The sequence below is a fragment of the Emydura macquarii genome, unplaced genomic scaffold (genome assembly GCF_026122565.2).
Source record: "Emydura macquarii macquarii isolate MOO-44397 ecotype Brisbane River unplaced genomic scaffold, CSIRO-AGI_Emac_v2 contig_1790, whole genome shotgun sequence".
Lineage (NCBI taxonomy): Eukaryota > Metazoa > Chordata > Testudines > Chelidae > Emydura > Emydura macquarii.
Window position 1 is genome coordinate 6,574,759 of NW_027131927.1, and position 22,149 is coordinate 6,596,907.

Sequence of the window (22,149 nt, forward strand, 5' to 3'; positions counted from 1 at the left end):
ATCATCAGTCACCTACCTACCTCTGGATCAAGTCATCTGCAACTGAAGCTATGTAACAAAGGACTGAGACCCATCCAGATACTGGATGTGTACCAGAGGAACTATACAAGCCTGCAACTCCACATTTCTTCCAGAAACCTGGTGTACATGGACTTTCAATCATTTGTATGTAACTGATTTGCTTTGACCCTTTAACATTTCTCTTATGGTTTCTTTCTTTCTTTTTACAATAAACCGTTAGCATAAGTTACTAAAGGATTGGCTGGCAGCGTGGTATTTTAGGTAAGATCCAAACTCATATTGAATTGGTACTGTGGCTGACCCCTTGGGGTCAGAGGAACCTATTTAGTAAAGAGCATAGAGTTTAAACAACTCTTCTCTTTCCTGGACCTAGTGCTGATTTGGGAGCCAGAAGCTGAAATGCAGTAAAGGGGGCTGTGTGTATTTGTATACTGGCTTCTGTGGGGATGCAGAAGCGCTGTTTGTGGCTGGTTGGGAAGTCTGGCTTCAGTGCCACCACCAGTGCTGGGAGAATCTGCTCTCAGTTTGCAGCCCGTCCTGACCTTGGCATTATCAGCTGGATACCCTAGGCATAGGATGGGTCACACAGAGATCCCCCAATACTCCCTGTGCCCCCAACTTCCCCACCCCCCAACACTGATCCCTCTCACTGACCCCAATATCCCCACCCTGGCCACTGGCCCCCCACTATTCCCCAGCTCCCCCTAACCCAGTGGCCCCCTCTACCCACACATTAGGGACTCACTCACCCACTGACTCCCACCCCATTGTGACCCCTCAAACTCAGCTCTGCTCCCATAGCTCCTCTGCCCCTCAGTGGCCACTTCCCCCTACTCGCTCCCCATGACCTCGGTAGTTATAGGGATGGTATGATCCAAATAGATACTCAAGGGCTGTTGATCCTCATGCTTCAAGGCAGGTGGAGCTGGGGGTCAGGAAGGAACCCCCCAGGCACCCATTACGCACAGGAGGACTGTTTTAGCAGCTGGTTGTGACCATAAGACCCCTCCGTGCCAGCTGGCTGAGGGCCCACTGTTCTGTGAACTCCTCTCAGGCCTGACACACACACCCTACTCCCAGCACGCTGTGATCACAGTGTATGTCTGTGTGTTCCATCAAAGGAAGCAGGGCCCTCCCAGTCACTAATATCACTGGGCTGCACATACCGCTGGGGCGCAGAGTGGGCTGGGTGCTGGGAATGTGCTCAGTGGCAGCCATGCTAAACAAATTTATCCAAGACAGGACATGGCTTTACCCCAGGACTTGGGAGGCTGGAGACATTGGGCAGGTCATTGGCATGAGAGGCAACCTCCCCATTATTAGGATGAGGAAAGAGCACATCAGAACAAGCACTGGCTGACACCCCGCCCCCCCCACCTGACACTGGGACCCAGCCAGTGGACTTCAGGGCGCTGTGGCAGTCACCTTGAGCATATGAATGAGGGATCCCCAAGCACCTCAGGGTGGCCCAGAAAAGTAACAGGAGGTGAGAAAACTGCCTCAGCTGAAGCTTGGAACCTGCCATGGTTACCTGACACCCTTAAAGCAGGTTATGCTTTTATTTTCTTTGTAAGCGTCTTGTCTCTATGGTCTCGGTTTAGCATCGCTGCTGGCTTTGTTCACTAACCCCCAGCCCTTGTGTTACTGCACACTCCACAAGCTGCTGTTACAGTAAAGGGAGGCAGGATCCGCAGCTGAGCCAGCGTGCCTGGGAGCTCCTTGGAGCCAGCTGCAGAGGAATGCTTGCCCAGGGGTTTGGGAACTAGGGTGGGGGGGCACCAAGAGCTACCCAAAGTAGGGGCTAGCAGAAGCCGGAGGGAGTTGTTGGGGTGACAGCAGCAAATTGCCCTAGCACTGAGCCCAGAAGGGGGAGAAGGTGATTCACAGGTTGGGATGCTCTGTCCCTTCTCCCCACACCTCATTCCCTACAACCACACCATCCCTTCTTCCTGGGCTTTATAGCCCAAGATAAAAAGCACTGGGCAGGGACACCGCATGGTAGCCCAGTCTAGGCAAAGGAAAGATCCTTCCCTGCTGGCCCACAGCTCCTATCGGGCACAAGAGGGTGGAGGGCTGGGCTAGAAAGACAAGGAGTCAGTCTCCATCATGCTGCCGCACTGGGATACTGGCTAGAGGGACTCATCTGTTCACAACAGTGCCCGGCCAAGGGCACAGGGGTAGGGCCTGAGCCCCAGACCCTGCCCATGGTGCATCAGACATGCCAGCACACAGTGCTGCATGGTGGGTACCAGGCATCCTGCCCCTGACTGCTTTGCAGCGCCATTGTAGATTCGATGCCCAGCTCCAGCAGGGGCAGGTGGGAGAAGAGACGGGGCCTTCATTTCCCTCACACAGCCCAAGCCCACGGGCATTGCAGGGCATGCTGCTCTCTTCCTAGGCACACTGTCCCTTATTGCAGGTGAACTAGTTAACTGCTGCCGGGGGACCTGGAACGTGTTTGCACAGGCCCTATGCAAACGCTGGCATCTGCCTTTCACAAGACATCTAAGTGGTGGGCTACTGGCCATGCAGGCTCATCAGCGAGGATGCCATGGGGCACGATGCGAGGCTGCTCAGGCTAGCCACAGGCAGGAGGAAGCTAGGAAAACCACTGCACAGTGGCAGAGTCTGCCGGGCACAGGAGTGAGAAATCCGGCCCAGAGCCAGGAGCAGCCTGCGCTCGGTTGAGTGGTGCAGACACCAGCTAAACCCAGCAGGAACGCTGGCTGGGTCCCCCCAGGCTCCCTTTGGCCCCAGGGGGAAGATTTCTCTGGATAGCTACACAGATGAACCCAGCCGAGATCAGCCACATGCCCCACACAGACAGGGAAGCAGAAGTGCACAGGAACGGCAGCTCTTTATTTAGTCACAATCCAGGCCTTCAACTGTGCAGTTTCTGCTCATCCCCATCCTCCCCCCAGAGTATCTCTGCCCTCCAGGCCTCTGCTGCAGGCCAGTGGTGCCCGCCCCATCAGCTCTCTGCTTTCTGCTCCTGCGCTGCACTGGGCTCCGGCTGCTCCTCCGGCTGGCTGGCTGGCTGGGGTCTGCCGGGCGCTGGCTCGTCTGGTGTGAGGGTCTCAGTCTTGCTCTCAGCTTCCTTGTCTGGTGTGCCGCTGGTGCCTGCTTCCTTGCTCTTCAGTTCCTGGTGTGGGGCAGGGAAAGGGGGAGACAAGCCTTATCCATGGCACTACCCATGCCATGCAGCCAGCCACAGCAGCTGGCTTCTAGCTTTAATCGCCACCTCAAGCCCCTGGAGGAGATCATGTCATCCTCAATTGGGATCTCTTCACCTGCCCCTCGCTGATTCTGGGGCATGCCCCCGTCTCCCCAAGATCTCTACATCAGCAGCTGGCTTCCCAGCCTCTGGCAGGACGGGCAGGGACCAAGGGCACTGGGCAGGGCCTTAGCTCCAGCCTTTGGCCCATGGGACCAGTGGGTCAGGGCTGGAGCAAGCTGGAGTCACACGCTGCCCCAGGGCTCCAGCCAAGATCAGCTCACGCGGCAGGGTCCATGCCCCACAGGGGTAAGGCAGGGCCCTCAATGCTGCAGTGTTTGGGGAGTAGCCCCTGGCGGCAGCAGAGCTCTCTGTATCCCTCGCCTCTGGGAGCACTGGGGGGCCAAGGAACAGTCGGAAGCTGTGAGGTCAGCAAGGGGTCAACGCGAGCCTGGCTGGGTACAGCCGACTCCCTGCACAAGTTCTGCCCTGTGTGCACCTTTGCTGGCGGGGGCCCCTCCACGCTGGTGTCCAACAGGGAGCCGTCTCCGCCCGAGCCCTCCTCTTCCTCCTGCATGCTGATGAAGATGGTGGGCATCTCCACCTCGGGCCCCTCCTCCCGGAAGTCCATGGATTCCTCAGCAGGCAGAGGTGGCAGGGCATGTGCAGGGCGTGGGGGGCCAGCCGGCTGCTTCAGTCTCTGCTCCTCCTCCAGCTGGCGTTTGAGCGCCTTCTCCTGGGCCAGGCGCAGCGCGATCATGTCCTGGGACATGCGTGGGAGGAGGGGTGCAGGTTCCAGCTCCTCCTGCCCAGAGAGACAGCGCCGTCAGCCCCCCTATAAGTCAGGGTCCCGAGGGACTGTCCCCCAGCAAGGCTGGGCACCCTACCCCCAGCTGGTTCCTGGGGGCTGCTGGCAAAGCCCCGCCAACCCACAGGGGAAATCAATGAGCCCAGGCCCACAGAACATGGGCCTCTGCATCGGAGCCCCAGCCATGGGGCTGGTCAGAGAGCAGTCAGTACTGACTACTGTGGGAAAACACCCCTATGGTAACAGCAGGGGGAGAGGGGAGGATTGTGATGGGAAACCCCGTGGGGGGCTCCATACACAGCAGTCCCTGGATGGTGGGGAAGGGGCGGGCTGAGAGGGTTGGCACTAGCACAGTCGTCGTCGTCCCCGCCAGCATGTCCTGTACTGGGTTACCCCCTTCCCACCCGGTTCCCAGCCCAGGGGCTCTGCTCACCTCCTCCAGTGGCTGGGAGTCATTCACCTCCACCTCCAGCTTGCTGCTGGCCTCCAGGATGGCCATGGTGGAGTTGGGGACATGCGCTTGCTGGGTGGGACGGGGGGGGGAGGAGAGGAAGAAGAGGGCGCCAGGTGAGTGAGGCACATGGAAGCATGGGTCCGTGCACCCCGAGCCACCCCTGTGCCAGCTGCCCTGGGTCCGTGGCTCCAGCCCCCCACCTCACATGGGAACAGCCACCTCCCAGCCAGAGCCGGGCTCGACCATAGGAACCTGCCCTGGGCCGGGGGCACAGGGATCCTCTGAGCTGTGCTGGGGACAGTCACTAGTTGCAGCAGGTGAGCTGAAAGGAGGCCTGTGGCTGACACCCTCTGACAGCCGTGCCCAGGAGCAATGTGCCCTAGGGCATGGCTGGGAGCCCCACAAGCCAAACAGGGGCAGAGCCTGGTGCACTAGGGAGCAATCCTGCATCAGGCTCCAGGGGGCGCTGCGACTAGGGCCACCCTCCGCCTCCCCCCCACTTCCAGGATGCACAGCCTGACTCCCCCACCTGCCACAACGGTGGGTGCATGCTGGGGCCTGTAGTCTGTCCCCCTTACCAAAGGCAAGGGCAACTGCATACCCCTCCATCACTTGTGCCCTGCCCCAACTACACTCAGCCCCAAGCTCCTGGGTGCCTGGCTGGTACCTGGTGCGGGGTGAAGGAGCGGACGTGGACCAGCAGGGGCTCCCGCAGCTCGGGGCACTTCTCGAAGACGGCACTGAGCTGCTGCGGAGGGAGCTGCAGGATGACCTGGAAGGACTGGGGCTTGGTGCGCTGGCAGCATTTGATGAAGCCCTCCCACACCTTGGGGTACTTCCACACCTGGGAGGATGAAAGGGAGTTAAAAGGAGCCTTTAAACCCCTCCCCAGCATGCCCACCCATGGACGCAATGGGCAGCAAATTCAGCCAGTCCTGTGTGTGTCAGCAGGTCACGCTGGCTATGGGGCATTAGCCTGGTGTCCCCTCTGCTGGGAGGCAACCAACCACCTGTATCCCTATCCACAGCTTGTCAGAGTTGAGGGGAGGAGACCCAATAAAGGACTGGGGCTCTGCCCAGATACCTCCGGCTGCCGAGCGGCAGGCACCCCTTGGCGCCCCTCTCTGTGGTGGGGAGGGGCTCTTGAGGACACCATTTGCTTTGGGCTGGGTTAGTCCTCATTGGGGAGGCGCCAGCTCTGACCACAGAGGCCTTGGAGTGCCACTGGGGGCTGGTGGGAACAGCCCACGCCTGGAGGGCAGGGATCTGGCCCAGCTGCGGGCGAGTGGAGGGGGATGGGGCCCAGGCATGGAACCATGATGGGAGGTGGGGACGCCCACCCCGACGCAGTGCAGAAAGCCAGTGCAGCTGGTGGAGGAGCACGGGGCAGAGCGTGCCTGGAATGGCGCAGAGCCCAGCGCTGGCCCATGCACCTCCAGAAGCCCAGCCCAGGGGGAGCAGGGCTGAGAAATGAAGACACCGGGGCCGCCTGGGGACAGGTGAAGAGCTGCCCTTCCCCCAGTGACTTCCTTCAGAGGAATCACTTCCCTTGGGGCTGGGGTGTGGCCACTTCTGGGGAGGGACCCACGCATGGTAGTCTTCACTTCCTTTCCTGAACTAAGTGCAAGGCGTGGGGCTGAGGGAGGCCGCAGGGAAGCAGGGACGGAACGGGCTAGGACACTGGGATGAACAGAAGCCAGTCACGGGATCTTGGGGTTACCGCTCAGCATGGAGTTGTCAACACCAGCTCCACAGACCCCTACCCCAGGGCCACTGGCTTAACGGGGCCATGGCAGGAAGGGTGCCCTCTAGTGGGTCATTCTCCCCATTCCTCAGGAGCCCTGAGATTTCTGGGTCCCCTGGGCTAACCCAACCCCACCCAGCACTAGGCTGCCTGGCCAGGCTGCGCTGGGTTCCCACCTGCTTCATGATGAGGCGAGACAGGACGTTCATGACGAAGCCACCCAGGCGCGGGTACATGGTCAGCGACTGGATGACCGTCCTCATCAGCAGCATGGGCAGGGGGCTCTGCTCCATCAGCTGCTGCATCACCACGGCCAGCACCTCCGACGTATAGACGTTCCTCTCGCCGAAGCACAGGTTGGTGGCTGCGGGGGCAGGAGTGGAAGAGAGGATGTCAGCCGAGGATTTGGGGGCCCGGCTGATATACGAGGGGCAGATCACCAATGGACATGAGACGAGCAGCGAAAGGAGAGGAGAACTAGGAGTCTCGGCTCCCATCTCACGGGCCAGCCTGCTTTCAGAGGTGCCAGGCACGGGGGGGAGGGAAAAGGTGAGACAGCGAGAGCAGGAAAGGGGCATAAGCAGTTGAAGGGCTGGCCCAGCAGACGCAGTCTTCCCCGATGTTTGAGTCCGCCCCCAGAGGCCTACCTTTGATGATGGATTTCATGTCACACTTGGCGGAGTCGATGTTGTGCAGGGCAATCAGCAACTCCCCAGGGTTCAGGGGGGACACAGCCGAATTCCCTTCGCCTGCACAGGACACAGAGGGGAGGTTGAGCTGGGAGGCTGGGCTGGGCCCGTGTCCTAGCAGGAGGCTTGTGGAGCTGAGTGGCCTCGGGTCTGATGGCCAGATTGTACCAAAGCCAGTTTCTCTCCTGGGTTCCCCACGAGACACTGAGAGGGCTCCTGAAATGTCCCAGTCCTGGACTTCTCCCTGACAGGGAGGGAGGCCTGTCTCTAAGAAGCGTGTGGCCCCTACCCCAGCCTGCAGCTCTCCCAACAACAGGAAGGGACCATGGCAGGACTGACCCCCCACTCATCTGCCTGCTGATGGGGTCATAGCACTACTGTCCTCCACAGGCTTCTGTGGCACCAGCTTATCTCCCAGCATCATTTCCACAGCTGGCCCCACAGGCACGGCCACCATGACGGGCCAGGAAATCGTGGCTCCTCGGCTCAGCTCCCGGCTTGGCACCTACCATGCTGCGTCCCCAAGAGGCGGTTGAACACCTCCTTCACCACGATGGGGTTCAGCTTGATGAGCTTGGGCAGAGCCTGGATCACCTCTTTCTGGGGAGGGAGAAGGGATGGTGAGAGCTTGGCAGATATTCGATATGCCACGGCCTCTGGAATACAGGGAGACTGAGGCACAGCAAGGGGACGGGACTGATGCAGGGTCACACTGAGCCAGTGACAAAGACAGGAATGGAACCCAGGAGTCCTGGCTCCTAGCCCCCCTGCTCTAACCACTAGACCCCACTCCCCTCCCATATCTGGGGCTGGCTCCCAGCTCCCCACTCCTCCTCCTGCTTTATCCACTAGACTCCAGTGCCCGTCCCCGCCCAAAGCTGGGGATAGAACCCAGGAGTCCTGGCTCCCAGCCCTGCCTTCCCCATCATGCTCTAACCACTAGAGCCTACTGCCTCCCATAGGAACAGTCTCCCCTAGGCAGTGGCTTTCCAGCCACTATCCCTGCTCCAGCTGTGCCTGCGGAGGGGTCTCCTCTGGACAAGTGTAGGGCCAGGCAAGAGGTCAGGACCCCTGCCTGGCTCAGCAGCACATGCTGGGCCCCATGGGGTCATACCTTCTCCAGGCCGTTGAGGACGGGGATGAGAAACCGGACGTCTGGGAGCCGCTTGTGGTAGAGATCGCGAACCCGCTTCACCAGCTCGGGAGACGGGGGCACTGTGAGAGCAAGGGGGATGGGTTGGAGATCAGCTGGGGCAGCGCACACCGGAGCCGGGTGGGGGAAGCCAGTGCTGGTCTGGGAGGTGCTTGGCCAGGGTGGGGGAAAGACACTTGGGGAAGCACCATTCCCATTTAGTGGGAAACTGAAGCACAGGGCAGGACACCCAGCCAGGGAGAGAAGCCAGCAGCCCTGCTCTAGCCCTCAGAGCGCCCACCCATCTGGAGGGCAGTGCCCGCTAGGAGGGCAGGGTAACGCAGTGACAGCGCACCCCGGGGTGCCGATACCTTTATCTGTCAGGCTGTGCAGGCAGCGGGTCACCAGGGTTTCAGCCCCTTTGGGACAGTTCTCCACCAGCAGCAGCAGCTCCGGGGAGTTCATCCCCATCCCACGGATCTGGGCAAGGAGGGGAGAGAAGGAAGAGGCAGCCTCAGAGGAGAATCACAAACTGAATATGAGCCAGCGATGTGATGCAGCTGCAAAAAAGGCTAATGCTGTTCTGGGTATATTAACAAGAGTGTTACATGAAAGACATAGGAGGTAACTGCCCTGCTGTACTCAGCACCAGTGAGGCCCCAGCTGGGGTACCGGGTCCAGCTGTGGGTGCCACATTTCAGGAAAGATGTGGACAAACTGGAGAGATTCCAGAGGAGAGAAACAAAACTGAGCCAAGGTTTAGAAAACCTAACCCAGGAGGAAAGATTAAAAAACTGGGCACGTTTGGTCTTGAGAAAAGACCACCAAGGGGCCCTGAGAACAGGCTTCACGTCTGTCAGGGGCCGTTTTAAAGAGGACAGGGACCATTGTCTTACCTTCAGTGGACATGGGACAAACTCTACCTCAGGGGAATTCAGCTCTGGATCCAGGGAGAAGGTGGAACCCCCGTCACTGGAGGCATCTCAGACCAGGCTGCCCGGACCCCTGGCAGGGCTGGCACAGGTGATTTCTTGAGGCCCTTCCAGCCCCACATTTCTACGCTCTTCCAGGACTCCAGGACTGACCCACCATGTTTTAGGCAGCTGTCAAAAGCGTGACCCATCTGCCTGGATCATTACTAGTGTATTACAGTAGTGCCTAGGAACCACAGTCACAAACAGGTCCCCGCTGTACTAGGTGCTATACTTTTTTTGGGCTATTAGGTGTATTACGGTAGTATCTAGGCATCCCCGTCTTGGTGCTAGATCCTGCGCACGCAGAACGAAGATGGTCCCTGCCCCTAAGGGCCAAGCCTGGAGTTCAGTCTTCAGCCCTGGGCTCAGACAGCTCCAGCCGAAGGGCAATGGTGCCCCTGGTTTTGGGGTCGACCTTCCAGCAGCCACATCCCCTCCTCCCCCCCAGGGACAGCAGGCAGAGGCCCAGCCACCCTGCATCGCTGCAGGGCATCCCCACAGAACCTGGGGGCTCAAAGTGCCTGTCCCAGCTTGCTCACCGGCTGCTCGACGACCCGCAGCACCGTGCGCTTGATGTCAGCGATGGCCTCGGTGTAGACTGCCGCCAGCTCGTGGATCAGCTTGTGGTTCTGCGGCAGCAGGGCCAGGTAGAGGTACAGACACTGCCTCACGGTCTCCTCGGTCCAGGGAGCGGCCACTTCTGCATGCCAAGGAGGGATACTGGTCATGGGGCTCCCAGCATGGGGGGGGGGAGGGGGGGGGAGGAGGAGGAGGAGGAAGGACGACGACCAGCGGCCACCCTCACCTCCAGGGCCAGCCTGTGTGCGGGGCAAGTTGCAGCAGGGTGCAGGGGACGGCCAGGGGGTGGCCAATTAGCTCTAAGGCAGGGCCATGGGAGCCTCTGCCCCAAAGGCAGCAGAAGCAGCAGCAATGCCAGGGGGCTACCAGCACAGTGAGGCTGAATCGCTGACCATGGCAGTCCCCACTTGCCGGCAGAGCCCAGCCAAGGGGCTGAGGTGCCCTGGAAGCATTCAGGGCCCCTGGGGCTCTCCACATGGAGGTGGCTCCATCCCGGTGCCACATCCTTTCCACCAGCACCAGGCTGCGGGATCCCCACAGTCCAGCGCTGTGCTGCGTGGGAGATCTGACACACCACACTCCTTGGCCGCCCCTCCAACGCACAGCACCGCCACATTACCTGTGTCCTTGTCGGCTCCAAAGAGCACCGACGGGGGGTTGGGGTGCACCAGGAGCTGCAGGTAGTTCAGCGCGAACTTCTCCACGTACTCCCGCAGCTGGTCCTTCTCGTACATGCGCTTAATGAAGAGAATCGCCTGCTGGCGGACCTGCGGGGCAGAGGTGGCGTGTGCAGTGTGCGCAGGGAGCACTCACAGCATGGAGGCAGCTAAAGGCCGCTGTATGGTAATGCCATGCAAGTGCTGCAGGTGGGGATCAGACCCCCTCGCTAGCTGCTGGGGGACAGCGGGAAGGAGGCAAGCAGCCTGCGGTCTGGCCAGGATGCTGCTGGTAACCCTCTGTCTCGCTCAGGACGCAGGGGAGCAGAGTTGCAGATCTCATCAGCAGGATTCTTGAGCATTCGTGGCCAGGGCCGTTCCCGGAGCCTGGCGGCTGGAGCCTGGCTGGGGTAGGGAGAAGGCACAGGGCACAGTCCAAGTCCTGGAGGGGCTGGCCAGTACCACAAGACACTCACCCTGGCACCCGACATACCTTGTCCTTCTCATGGGAGCTAAGGTCCAGCAGCACGTGCAAATACTGGAACTGCCTGGACGGGCGCTTGAAGATCAGGTCCCGGAGGGTGGACATCCCCAGGTAGGTGCGGCTCTGCAACAGACAACCCCAGTGAGCAGGCAGGTCCCTGAGGGACTGGGCTCAGCACCCCCCACCCCAGCTTTCCAATCCAGCCTCAGCTCCCTGGATTGGGAATCAGCTCCATGCACTCGGCCGGAGCAGCAGCTCGATCTCACACGGACAGGCAAGTGCAAGGCGAGGGATGTGGGTGCCAGGCAGGAATCCTGGGCCATCCAGTTGCCCACACGCACCATGTGACAGGGAGATGTCATGCGCGCCCCGCCCCCCAGCCTGTTGGAAGAGTGATCAGTTGGGTCTGTTTGGCTCTTTTTAGGCAAGGACAGTGCCTCTTTAATGGCCACCCCCGTCCCCTCGAACCCACCTCATCCTCGCAATACTTGCGGATCACCTCCAGCGCGCTCTCTGTGATCAGTGGGGCTTCCAGCACCACCTTGGTGAAGATCCTGCAGGGGGCACACACACAGACCATCACCACTGGGCTCCAACCTCCAGTTTCCCTCTGAAAATGTGCATCTCAGGCAGGCAAAGTGGTGCCGCCACCTCTCGGGTGGGACAGGGCCAGACCGTTCTCCAGCATAGGGCAGTGCTGGAGGTGAGGAGATCCCCAACATGGGCTCAGCACTGCCAGTCCTCTGCCGCTCCCCCCTTGGCCACAGAGACATGGGGCCATGTGCTAGAAGAGGGAGAGAACCCCTGGCCCAGAACATTATCCAGGTCACCTCCCCAGCTGGGCAAGACCTGGTTAGGACAGGAAGTGCAGAGAGGTCTCCAGAGCCCCAGCTGGGACACAGGCAGGATGCTCACTGCTGCAGGGAAGGCCGGGCCACCAGCCCCCTGATGCAGCGAGGAGCTGGTCCCAGCAGAGCAGCGCTGTTACAGGGCTGGAATCCCAGCTGGGCACTGGTCTAAGACGCTCATGCTGATGGACCCCTCGCTGCCACAGGCAGGACACTGCTGGGAGGAAACTCGCAGCACCGACATCCCAGCAGAGACGTAGCTCTGGTGCCGACACAACAGGGAGTGTGTCCCCCAGCCACCCAAGCTAGTCTGGGTCCAGACCAGTCTGGGAAGGCTCCACCCCACAGCTCCTCCCCCTTGAAGCTCTGCCCCCAGTGGGGACACCCACCCATCCTTCTGGTCTGGCTTCTCCTGCAGGCCAGAGAGCAGGCCGATGAGGCACTCGTCATAGCTGCCCAGGGAGCCGGCAGGGTACTTGCTCAGGTAGATGTTGTACTCCTGATAGAGCCAGGCAAAGGCCAGGTCCAGACGGTTGCGGATGTCATCCAGGATGAAGGCCAAGACCTCGCTCTTCAGGGGCATGTCGAACTGGGTCACCAGGGATGAGAGGATCTTGACACGGGCCTGGGGAGGAAGAGGGCAGGGTCAGGCATGGACGGCATGCCAGGCCCCCACGCCACTGCGGCCATACTGGTGCCTACCTGGGCTGCCCCGCTGCAGGCGACGGCTCTCTCTGAGCTCAGGATCCGCTTCACGGCTCCCAGCTTCAGCTTCTCCATCTGCACGTCCGACAATGGTTTGATCACGTCGCTCAGGCGGAAAACCTTCTTGCGCCCGCTGGCGCCTGCCAGCCTGGAGCGGGAGTTAAAGAGCGGCTCAGCATTGAGAGCCAAGGAAGTGGGCATGGTTTGTAATATTCTGCTGAACAACTCATGCCTCAGTTTACCCATTCGACTTTGCATCGCTACTTGCTGGGCGCAGAGGGGCTACAACGCTTCCCTAGGAACAATGGAAAGGCACCAGGAGTCTGGATGGTGGGAATGTGCCATCAAGAGCTGGCTGGACTCCGCATACATTAAGGGGGATTCGGAAAAATCAACAACCGAACATTAATGATGGCAGAGGTGCGTTAATGAGGTTCAGAGACCCCACAAGGGACCCTATGGGAGCATGGCAAGGCATGGCTCCCGTCAGGACAAACTGCCGTGACCGCTGCTCCTCTTCTCTGGCCTAAGGGTCTCCCCATGTTCTCAGTGGGTCACAGTCAGGCTGGAAGGGCATGTTGAGTTGGGTCCTGCAGGGATCAGTTCTGGGGCTGATTCTGTTCAATATCTTCATCAATTATTTAGATAAAGGCACAGAAAGTACACTTATACAGTTTGGGGATGATACCAAGCTGGGAGGGGTTGCAAGTGCTTCAGAGGCTAGGATTAAAGTTCAAAATGATCTGGACAAACTGGAGAAATAGTCTGAAGTAAATAGAATGAAATTCAATAAGGACAAATGGTAAGTGCTCAACTTAGGAAGGACCAATCAGTTGCATGCATACAAAATGGGAAATGACTCCCTACAAAGGAGTTCTGCAGAAAGGGTTCTGGGGGTCAGAGTAGATCACAAGCTAAACATTAATCAACGGTGTAACACTGTTGCCAAAAAAAAGCGCAGCAAACATCATTCTGGGATGTATGAGCAGGAGTGTTGTAAGCAAGACACGAGAAGTAATTCTTCTGCTCTACTCAGCACTGATTGGGCCTCAGCTGGAGTATTGTGTCCAGTTCTGGACACCACATTTCAGGAAAGATGTGGGCAAACTGGAGAATAATGATTAAAGGTCTGGAAAACATAAGCTATGAGGGAAGACTGAAAGATCTGGGTTTGTTTAGCCTGGAGAAGAGAAGACTGAGGGGAAGATGGTAACAGTTTCAAATACACAAAAGGTTGTTACAAGGAGGAAAGTGAAAATTGTTCTCACTAACCTCTGAGGCTAGGAAAAGCAGCAACGGGCTACAATTGCAGCAAGGGAGGTATAGGTTGGACATTAGGAACAATATCCTGTCAGGGTGGTTAAGCACTGGAACAAATCGCTGAGGGAGGTTGTGGAATCTCTGTCACTGGGGGTTTTTTAAGAGCAGGTCAGACAAAAACACCTGCCAGGGATGGGCTAGTCACCATGTCATCCTGCACTGAGTGCAGGAGACTGGACTAGGGGTCTCAACCTTTTGGGCTCAGAACCCATTTGTCAATGTTTATGGCCTTTTGTGACACAGTAAGTAGTCTGGGGTGGAGGCCCTGGGGTGGTTTTTATTGGATCCTGCCCAGCATTTGCCTGCAGCGGCAGCTTGTGCACTGTGGGGCTGGGCTCTCCGCTCTGGGCAGTGCCACCTTGGGGGTTGCAGCCGCTCAGGTTTGGCCCCACCTGAGCAGAGTGGTGACCTGGCTCTTGAGCTTGCAGGGCCACTCACTCAGATTTGGCCTGCCCGGACTCCTGCTGTCAGGACGGCTGGGCCAGACCCGAGCAGCGCTGGGACCCCAGAGGGTGCAGGGCCCGGAGCTGGGAGACAAGCCCAGCCAGCCCCGTGGGACAGGAGCTGCCACGCCCCCTCTTGACACTTTCTGGTGCCCCAGTTTTGGGTCCTGCCCCACGGCTGAGAAGCTCTTGGGCCGATGACCTACTGCAATCCCTTCCAATCCCCCAGCGACCCCAGGAGTGTGGGACAGGCCTCACCTGGGCTGGGTGGATGGGATGATGGGCTCCGGGCGCCGCTTGGCCTGTGGGGCCTCTGGCTCCAGGAGGATGGTGACACAGCCCTGTGCCCCCAGCACAGAGATGGCCTGGCCCTGGGACAGCGAGGACAGGCGCCGTTTGATCAGCACACTCTCCGGCTTCGCCAGCTTCTCCTCCTTGGGCTCCTCCTTCAGGAGTTTGGTGTGCTCCACACCTGGGGGGGGAGGGGAGCCTGTGCCAACAAGCCGAGCCATTCGGCTCCAGGGCACCTGCTCCAGGGGCAGCAGGAGAGTGGAAGCTACTCCCAGCTGTGCCAGCACCCCTCACCTGACCCACAGCACCCTGCTAGCCCAGCCCTGGGCTCCCCCCGCCCCACAACTGTGCTGGCACCCCATAAGCCAACCCACAGCCCTCTTCATCTCCCCTCCCATCTCACAGCTGTGCCAGCACCCCTCAACCCGACCCGCAGCCTCCTGCTAGCCCAGCCCTGGGCTCCTCCCTCCCGCTCCCCCAACAGCTCTGCCAGGGCTCCTCAGTCCCAACCCACAAGCCGCTATTCCACTGGGAAACCACTCACCCCCAACAGACAGCAAGAACCTCATGCTTACTGAGAGCCGTGGGGGCTGTGGATGGGGAGGGCTCTCAAAGGCTGGGGAGGCAGGGAGCCGATAGGCATGGAGTTTGAGGCCTCCTTGACAATAGCTCCCACCCCCCAGAGCGCTAAATGTGGTCCAAGGGAGCCCCCCCACTACCACCCGGCCCGTCTCCCAGTGGCAGACGTACCCGGCCCAAGCCCTACGGCCGTCATCTGGGTGGCCATCAGGCGTGAGAGATGCTTAATCTGGGCGTCCGTGCCGGCCGACTCCACGGGGGTGTAGGTGGCTTGGAAGGAGGCAGGCATGGTGTCGGGAAGGTACACCATGCTGATCAGCACCTGGGGCAAGAGAGCCAGGACACGGCAGTGACTCAGCCTGCAGGGACACCCTGCAGAAGGCGGTGCTCTTCCGGCCCCCAGTCGTGAGAGAGGGACCAACATTTGTCCTCCTGGCACTGCCGTGCTCTAGGCCCAGTCCTGCCAAGAGCCAGCTCCAGCAGCGAGGCCTCCCCAGCTTCCCACCAGGACAGAGGGTCACCACTGACAGCAGGGGAGAGTGCCACTGCCCTGCTGCACAGCGCCCCCTGGCACTCTCCCCTGCTGCACAGCGCCCCCTAGTGCCCCACTGGGGCCAGCGCTGACTGAGGGGAGCGCGCCCCCCGCTGCACTCCCTGCCCCCCGGTTTCCTCTCACGTCTCCCATCCAACAGGCCTGAAGCCATTTAGCTTGAGAGCTGTAAGAGGAGCCATTGGTGCCCCTCCCGCAGCAGCGTCTAAGTGTGGGGCGCTTTGGGGGTTCCGGCACCCGCTAGCACCAAGCCAGGGCCCAGCCGCACCCACCAGATTGGCCACATTGTCTGGTGTCAGCAGGGGCTGCAGGAACTCGGCCGTGATGTCCGTGTCTGAATGGGTGCTGGTCTGGCCAGAGGGCTTGGGCACTGGCACAGCCGCTTGCTCCAGGTCCTTATCCTCGTCGTCTTCCCCGAGGGGTGGCTCTGTGTGGAGAGCACCAGGGTTAGAGTGCAGGGATGCTGCCAGACCCAGCCATCACTGCCCCCGGGCCCTGCGGCACCGAGCCAGCAGCTCAGAGAGCAGGGTCCTGGCAGGTGCCAGGCTGGGCTCTCCCAGCTCTACAGAGAGGGTGCCACATGCCCCCAGAGCTGCACCTTTCCGGCAGCTCCTGGGATCGGCACCTTGGGGCCCTGGGAGCACACCCCATAGCACCCTGCTGGGAGAGGCTGGGGTAGCCGGGAGCTGTCGCCAGCGCCCCCTGCTGGGAGAAGCTGGGCAGGAATAACTGAGCTCCTCCTTTGATCACATCCCAGTGGGAACTGGGACAAATTCACTACACAGGGGGCACCCGTCCAGCTCCCAGTGATGTTTGGCCGCTGGCAGCTGCCCACACCCAATCTCCCAGCCCCTGGACTCCCAGAAGAGCAAGCCCAGCCCAGCCCACCCCCTCACCCATCTTCATCTTCTTCAGGGCTGCGTCACTCTCATCACGCGGGCGCTTGCGTGGCTCCTTCAGATTGGGCATGCTGCGGGTGATCTCCGCCTGCTGGGTGCCCAAGTCCACCAGCAGGGTGGTGATTTGCGCCTGGAACTCGACGGACGAGGGGTGCTTCAGCACGCTCAGTAGATGCAGCTTAAGGTTCTTGCGCACGCTGCTCACCTGCGACTTGGCCAGCGTGGGCGGCAGGTTGGCTGGCGGGGAGGTGACAAGGAAGGGACATCAGGCGCACGGGAGAGGAGCAGTCTCACAAGAGGCCGGCTGAAGGAAGTGGGAGGGGATGGGGGGCCTGGATTAAGCCACCGGCCTGCGGTCTGGCTCAGGGTAGGGAGTGGGGAGCAGAGCGGGGAAGGGGCTGAGTGTCAGGACTCCTGGGTAGGCAGTGAGTGAGGGGTTAGATGGCAGGACAAGCTTTGGGGATTTAGTTCACTGACCTGCTCAAAGCCCTTGGGACCCTCCAGAAGAGGGCCAAAGGGAAGCCTGGGCAGGGAGCCGCAGCCCAGGGAGAGGGGGCTCTAAGGCAGACCCCAGGCGGGGACACCCCTTACCGTGCAGGGTCTCGTAGGCCTGGATGACCTCTGCCATGAACATGGGCCGCTGGCGGGCGATGGTGGCCAGGGAGCCCAGTGCCGCCGTGAGGTTGATGCTGGAGATGGCTGGGTGCACCATGAACTTCAGCAGCTGCTCCAGGGCCGCCTTGCCTTCCTCCCACAGCACGTCTGCAAGGCAGAAGCGGGAGCACAGGGTTAATGAAACTGGGCCATTAGGGATCCGAGCTGCTGTGTGTTGACAGCGCCCCCTGGTGGCCTTTGCAGACAGTGGGACCCCAGCAGGTCAGCCAGCCCTGCTCCTAGAGCCTGGCTGCTCCCCCAGCTTGCACAGCTCTGCCCCCACACTCACTGTGTTTGATGTAGGGGTGGTCCTTGGGGATGCGGTCCAGGCTGATGTCGCTCTCGTGGCGCTTGGGCACGTCCGAGTCGGGCATGCGGGGTGACAGCGTGATGATCAGCCCCTCCACAAACTTGATGGCATGGGTACGGATGCCGTCGTTGTCCGAGTCCAGCAGTAGGATGATGTCGCTGGCCATGGCCGACACCATCTCCCAGCAGGCCTCCTGCAGGTCGTTGATCACTTTGGACTTCACCATCCACTGCCAGGAGCCAGAAGGGGATGGGTGAGCACAGAGGCCAGCCACCAGCGCTGACAACCCCAGACAGCTGGGGAGGGGAGAACAGGGCCCTGGCTGGGACACTCCGCTCCCCACAGCTCCCCCTGCTGGGAGAGGCCAGGGCTGGAGTAATTCCACTCCTCCCAGTCCCAAGTCTATTCAACCCCCTCGCCAGCAGCCACCTGCCATGCAACCTGGCCAAGGGCACTCACCTGCAGCGCCACCTTGTAGAGCTGGGTCATGGCAAGGATGGCCTTCTTCACCACGTTGACATTCTCATCCTTCAGCAGCATGTTCAGGTTGGCGATGAGCTTCAGCAGCAGCTCGATGTCCCGTTTGCTGGGGGAGGGGGTAGTAGAGGGCAAACTCAGGGGGAGACAGAGAGCGCCGCCTGCTGGCTAGAAGTGGGGCGAGCAGCTACTGCAACAACCAGACCCTCCTCATCCAGGAAGAAGACCAGAGCAACTAGCTTCTACGGAAACCTCACCCAGTGTACAGACGGGGAAACTGAGGTAGGGGAAGGGCCTTGCTTATGGCCACACAGGGAGTCAGATAAAGACAGAGAACCCAGGAGTCCTTGCTCCCAGCTCCTCCTGCTCTAACCACTGACATCACTCCCCTCCCACAGCTGGGAACAGAACCCAGGAGTACAGGCTCTTAGCACCCCCTGCTGTAACCTACCAGGCCCCACTCCTGCCTGCTCACAGCACAGATCTTAGCTAGAAACAAGGCCCTGCCCCTCAGGCCACCCCCCGAGCAAAAGCCCAGTCCCATCGTCCCTTCTGCAGGCTGATGCTGGGATGCTCCTGTGCCGACTGAAGGGAGTGCCCAGAATCAGTCCCTCCCAGCAGGGAGCGCTGTAGGGAGCAGGGTGGAACAGCTCCCAGCTGCTGCAGCCTGCAGGCACACTGGCTGGTTGGCTGGGACTCCCATCTTCTTTGCCAGCACCTGTAGCAACCTGAAGGCCTTCGAGGCTGCAGGGGAAGGAGAATTACACAGGCTGATCCAGGGCTCCGTGATGCAGCAGCAAATCAATCCTTACCAGGCCTCTTCTATGAAGCCGATGACAAACTTCCGCACCTCAATGGACTTGTCTGCCTGGAAGGCGATGATCTCCTGCAGCCGGAGAGGCAGGGGGTCAGGGCCGGTGCTGGCTGCCCAGCAGGCTGCAGAGCTGGCCAAGAGGGAAAAGCAGGGCCAGGGCAGAGCGGGGCTGGGAACACGAAGCAAGGCCTGGCTGCCACTGAGCCAGGGCAAGGAGGAGGCTGTGGAAAGCTTTAGGTTAGGCCCGGCTGAGAATATTCATACTCCACGGGCCTGCGGCAGACACTGAGCAGCCTCTCCCCCAGCCTAGCCTCCCCCTGCAGCTGCCCAGGAAATGCCAGGCTTGAGAGACTTGAGGAGAGTCTGGGGCTCCAGCCAGAAACCCAGGCAGCCTTTGGGCTGGGCCGGGCCATCAGCCAGACACCCACCTTCCACCCCCGAAGTCATGGGCCCATTGAACAGGGAGTGTATACGCTCTGAGTCAGGCACCACTCATGTCCCTCCTCTGCCAATGAAGCAGTTCTGTCTCACTCAGGCGTCACAGGATGGGGGGCAGCTGAGTGAAGGGGCTGCAGTGCCAGCCCCACAGCAGCAATGCACCGGCCTTTGGCACAAGCACAAGGACAGTTAGGAAAGGCTGTTTCTAGAGGAGTCCCCAGCCCCCCAAAGCAGCGCTCAGGCTACTCACATCCAGGAAGTTATCCAGCAGCGTGGGGTCCTTGTTTATAATCAGCTCCTGGACCTGTGGGGGAAAAGGAGCGGCAGGCGTGAGACTCAGGCAGGTGGAGGGGTTTGCAGCATCAGCCATCGCCCATCTGCCCATCCCAGCACCATGCCCCACCCGCTGACTAGCATTTCTGGGACACCAGTGGGCTCCGCACACAGTGCAGTGACCCAGCCAAGCCCCACAGGGGAGGATGGGGGGGCAGGCAGGTGGAATCAGAGAATCCGGGGGAAAGACAGGGGCCAATGGCTAGAGAGATGGGGAGGCCGGGAGGAATCGGGGCATGAAAGAAAAGCTGAGGCTATTTGACCCTGGCCCCAATCACAGCAGCCTACCCCTACTGGCTATGCCTTGGACAGGCAGGCACGGGGCACCATGCCCTGAACAGCTCTGCCTGGCCCCTCTGCTCCCTTCCCATCACTTCTCGCCTGCAGGGAGGAGCAGCTTTCTTGCTCACCTGTTTGAGGAGGTTGATTTTAGAGTCGTTGCTGATCAGGGCAGCTTGGTTTAACAGATCCACCACCTGCAGAGAGAGAAGGTTAGGAGGAGATACATACAGAGCTGAGATTAGCCTAGCTCCAAGGACCGAGCACACAGACGAAGGAGACATCTAAGGATCAAGCTAGGCTGGAAGCTCATGCCAGTCCAAAGTTAACCACTTCCGCAGCACAAAGTAGCCCACAAGCAGAGTTGGCAATGAACCCAGGAGTCCTGCTACCCAAGGGTGGCTCGGGAGGGTACACCACGAACAGCGCTGGCTGTTCTGGTGAAAAAACTTGTCCCACTAGCATTCGAATTCGTCTTATGGTCGATCGGGGCCCCATTGTGCTAAGTGCTCTACAGACCCATGGCAAGAGATGGTCCCGGCCCCAAGGCGCTTCCAACCTAAATCTTTAGCTATGTGGGATTTACCAGTCCCAGGCTAGTCTAGTTATCCTCCAGCACGGATGCCACTGTGCCCGTATCGAGGTGCTTATGTTGGTATAGGGAAGGGGAATCCCAGGATAAGGCACCTTTATGCCAAAGTAACTGAGTGCACACCTAGGTTGTACCTATACAATACACCAGTAACAGTATCACATCCCGACCCAGCATTAGGAACCCTGGTATAAAAGGCACACTAACAGGACTAACAGAGAGGAGAAGGAACATGCCAAAGGTCACCCAGCAGGACAGCGGCAGAGCCAGGATAGAAGCTAGGGCTGCTGAGTTCCAGCCACAAAACCAGTAAACTCATTGCACAGGATACTGAGGGGCATGGCGTGGTCCCAACGTTTAGTCCAGGGGTCCCCAAACTTTCACCTGCGAGGGCCACTTCCCTCAGTCTTCCTCTTATGGTGGTCCACAGCGGCTGGGCCCACGTCACGTAGGAGGGGGTGAAGGGAGCAGCGGCCGCCGTGTGGCACTGCTTCGGGCCAGGAACAGTGTGGCTCCGGCCAGGGCGCCGTAGGCCCACGTGGGAGAAGGGTGGGGCCAGGAGGGGGGACCGGCCAGTCAAAATGTGTTGGCGGGCCGGATGCGGCCCATGGGCTGTAGTTTGGGGACCCTTGGTTTAGGCCCTCACTATATGCACTGAAGCTGGACAGTAACTGGCAGTAGTGATGAACAGACTGTAACCTTTCCACAAATGCTGAGCCAACCCCCCCCACTGCCCTTGGGCTGGAACAGAGCCAGTGCTCTTTAGAGGGGAAGGCCCTTATCCCAGTCCTCACACCCCTAAGCCAGCTGCTCCCCCTGCCCTGGTCCGGCACCCCCTAGAGGGGAAAGGCCCTGTGTATCCCATCCCCCCAACTTCTGGGCAGCCAGTGCCTAGACCTGGGGCTGGATCAGAGCCTGCTCTCTTGTTCCTGGTCTAGGTGTAAAAGGGCCCAGGGCAGGACTCCCAGCCCACTTGAATTTGCAGCGTCCGCTGCCTGTTGCCCCAGCGCACCCTCTCCGAGGTTGTCATGCTGTCTGTGCCGCTGCCCTCCTCCTGAGTGAAGAACTGGGAGGCGATGCTCATGCGGGCGTTGCTGCCATCCCCTGTGCCGCTGGCCATGGTGATGTGTGCCCCCACAGGGTCGGGGGCCAGAGCGCGGCTGCGCCCCTGCCAACGTGGTTGCACCCAGGGCTGGAGGGGTGAGAGGGCAGCTCCGGCTCCCCGGCCCAGGAGGTCCCTGGGCTCTGCTCCAGCTGCAAACGAGAAGACTAGTTAGCACCCTGCCCCCGCAATCCCAGCCCCCACCTGAAACCCCAGGTGCTGCCTCCCCTCACCACGATCCCTCCCGGGGACCCTGTCCCGGTCCCCCCACCCTCCCGGGGACCCCCCCCACTCACCCAGACCCCTCCCGCCTTGTTGCCCCCCGGGAACCCCCGCCGCTCCACGGTGCCACCTACCCTCCACTGCAACCCCCCAGGCCCCACGTCGCGCCGCGCCGCGCCAGGCCAGGCCAGGCCAGGCCAGGCCAGCCCCTCCCGCGCTCGCTCACTCACTCACGCGCGCGCTCGCCCCAAGCCGAGACCCCTCGGGCTCAGCGATGCTCCGGCTTCTCCGCCGCCATCTTCCCGCGGCCCGGCAGTGCGCACTGCGCATGCGCGGCCGCCTGGGCCATATAGTTCCGCTGCGTGAGGGGGGCGGGCCCTGCCCGCGTGGCATGCCGGGAGTTCCGGGCCGCCGCGGGGGTTTCTGGGCAACGGAGTCCGTCATCGGGTGCGCGTCCCGCCTGCCCACTGACCCCCTCCCTGCCCTCAACCACAGCCCCGCCCCTCGGTGCCCTTTGACCCCGGCCCCAGGGCCCATC

At 60.5% G+C, this 22,149-nt stretch overlaps 1 protein-coding gene across 1 annotated transcript; it reads right to left on the reverse strand.

Moving 5' to 3' along the window:
- Positions 1-1,857: 1,857 nt before the first annotated feature.
- SYMPK (symplekin scaffold protein) lies at positions 1,858-21,945 on the reverse strand. Its single transcript, XM_067556816.1, has 27 exons — positions 21,846-21,945; positions 21,300-21,541; positions 19,827-19,892; positions 19,334-19,387; positions 18,644-18,717; positions 17,814-17,940; positions 17,334-17,583; positions 16,982-17,152; positions 16,388-16,627; positions 15,764-15,918; positions 15,113-15,263; positions 14,330-14,543; positions 12,306-12,456; positions 11,993-12,228; positions 11,228-11,309; positions 10,765-10,878; positions 10,235-10,382; positions 9,576-9,736; positions 8,434-8,542; positions 8,045-8,145; positions 7,440-7,530; positions 6,889-6,990; positions 6,418-6,605; positions 5,165-5,341; positions 4,477-4,566; positions 3,735-4,040; positions 1,858-3,163 (listed from the first exon to the last, which is right to left on the reverse strand). The coding sequence occupies exons 2-27, from the start codon at positions 21,405-21,407 to the stop codon at positions 2,993-2,995; spliced, it is 3,837 nt and encodes a 1,278-aa protein (XP_067412917.1). The 5' UTR covers positions 21,408-21,541; positions 21,846-21,945; the 3' UTR covers positions 1,858-2,992.
- Positions 21,946-22,149: the final 204 nt, after the last annotated feature.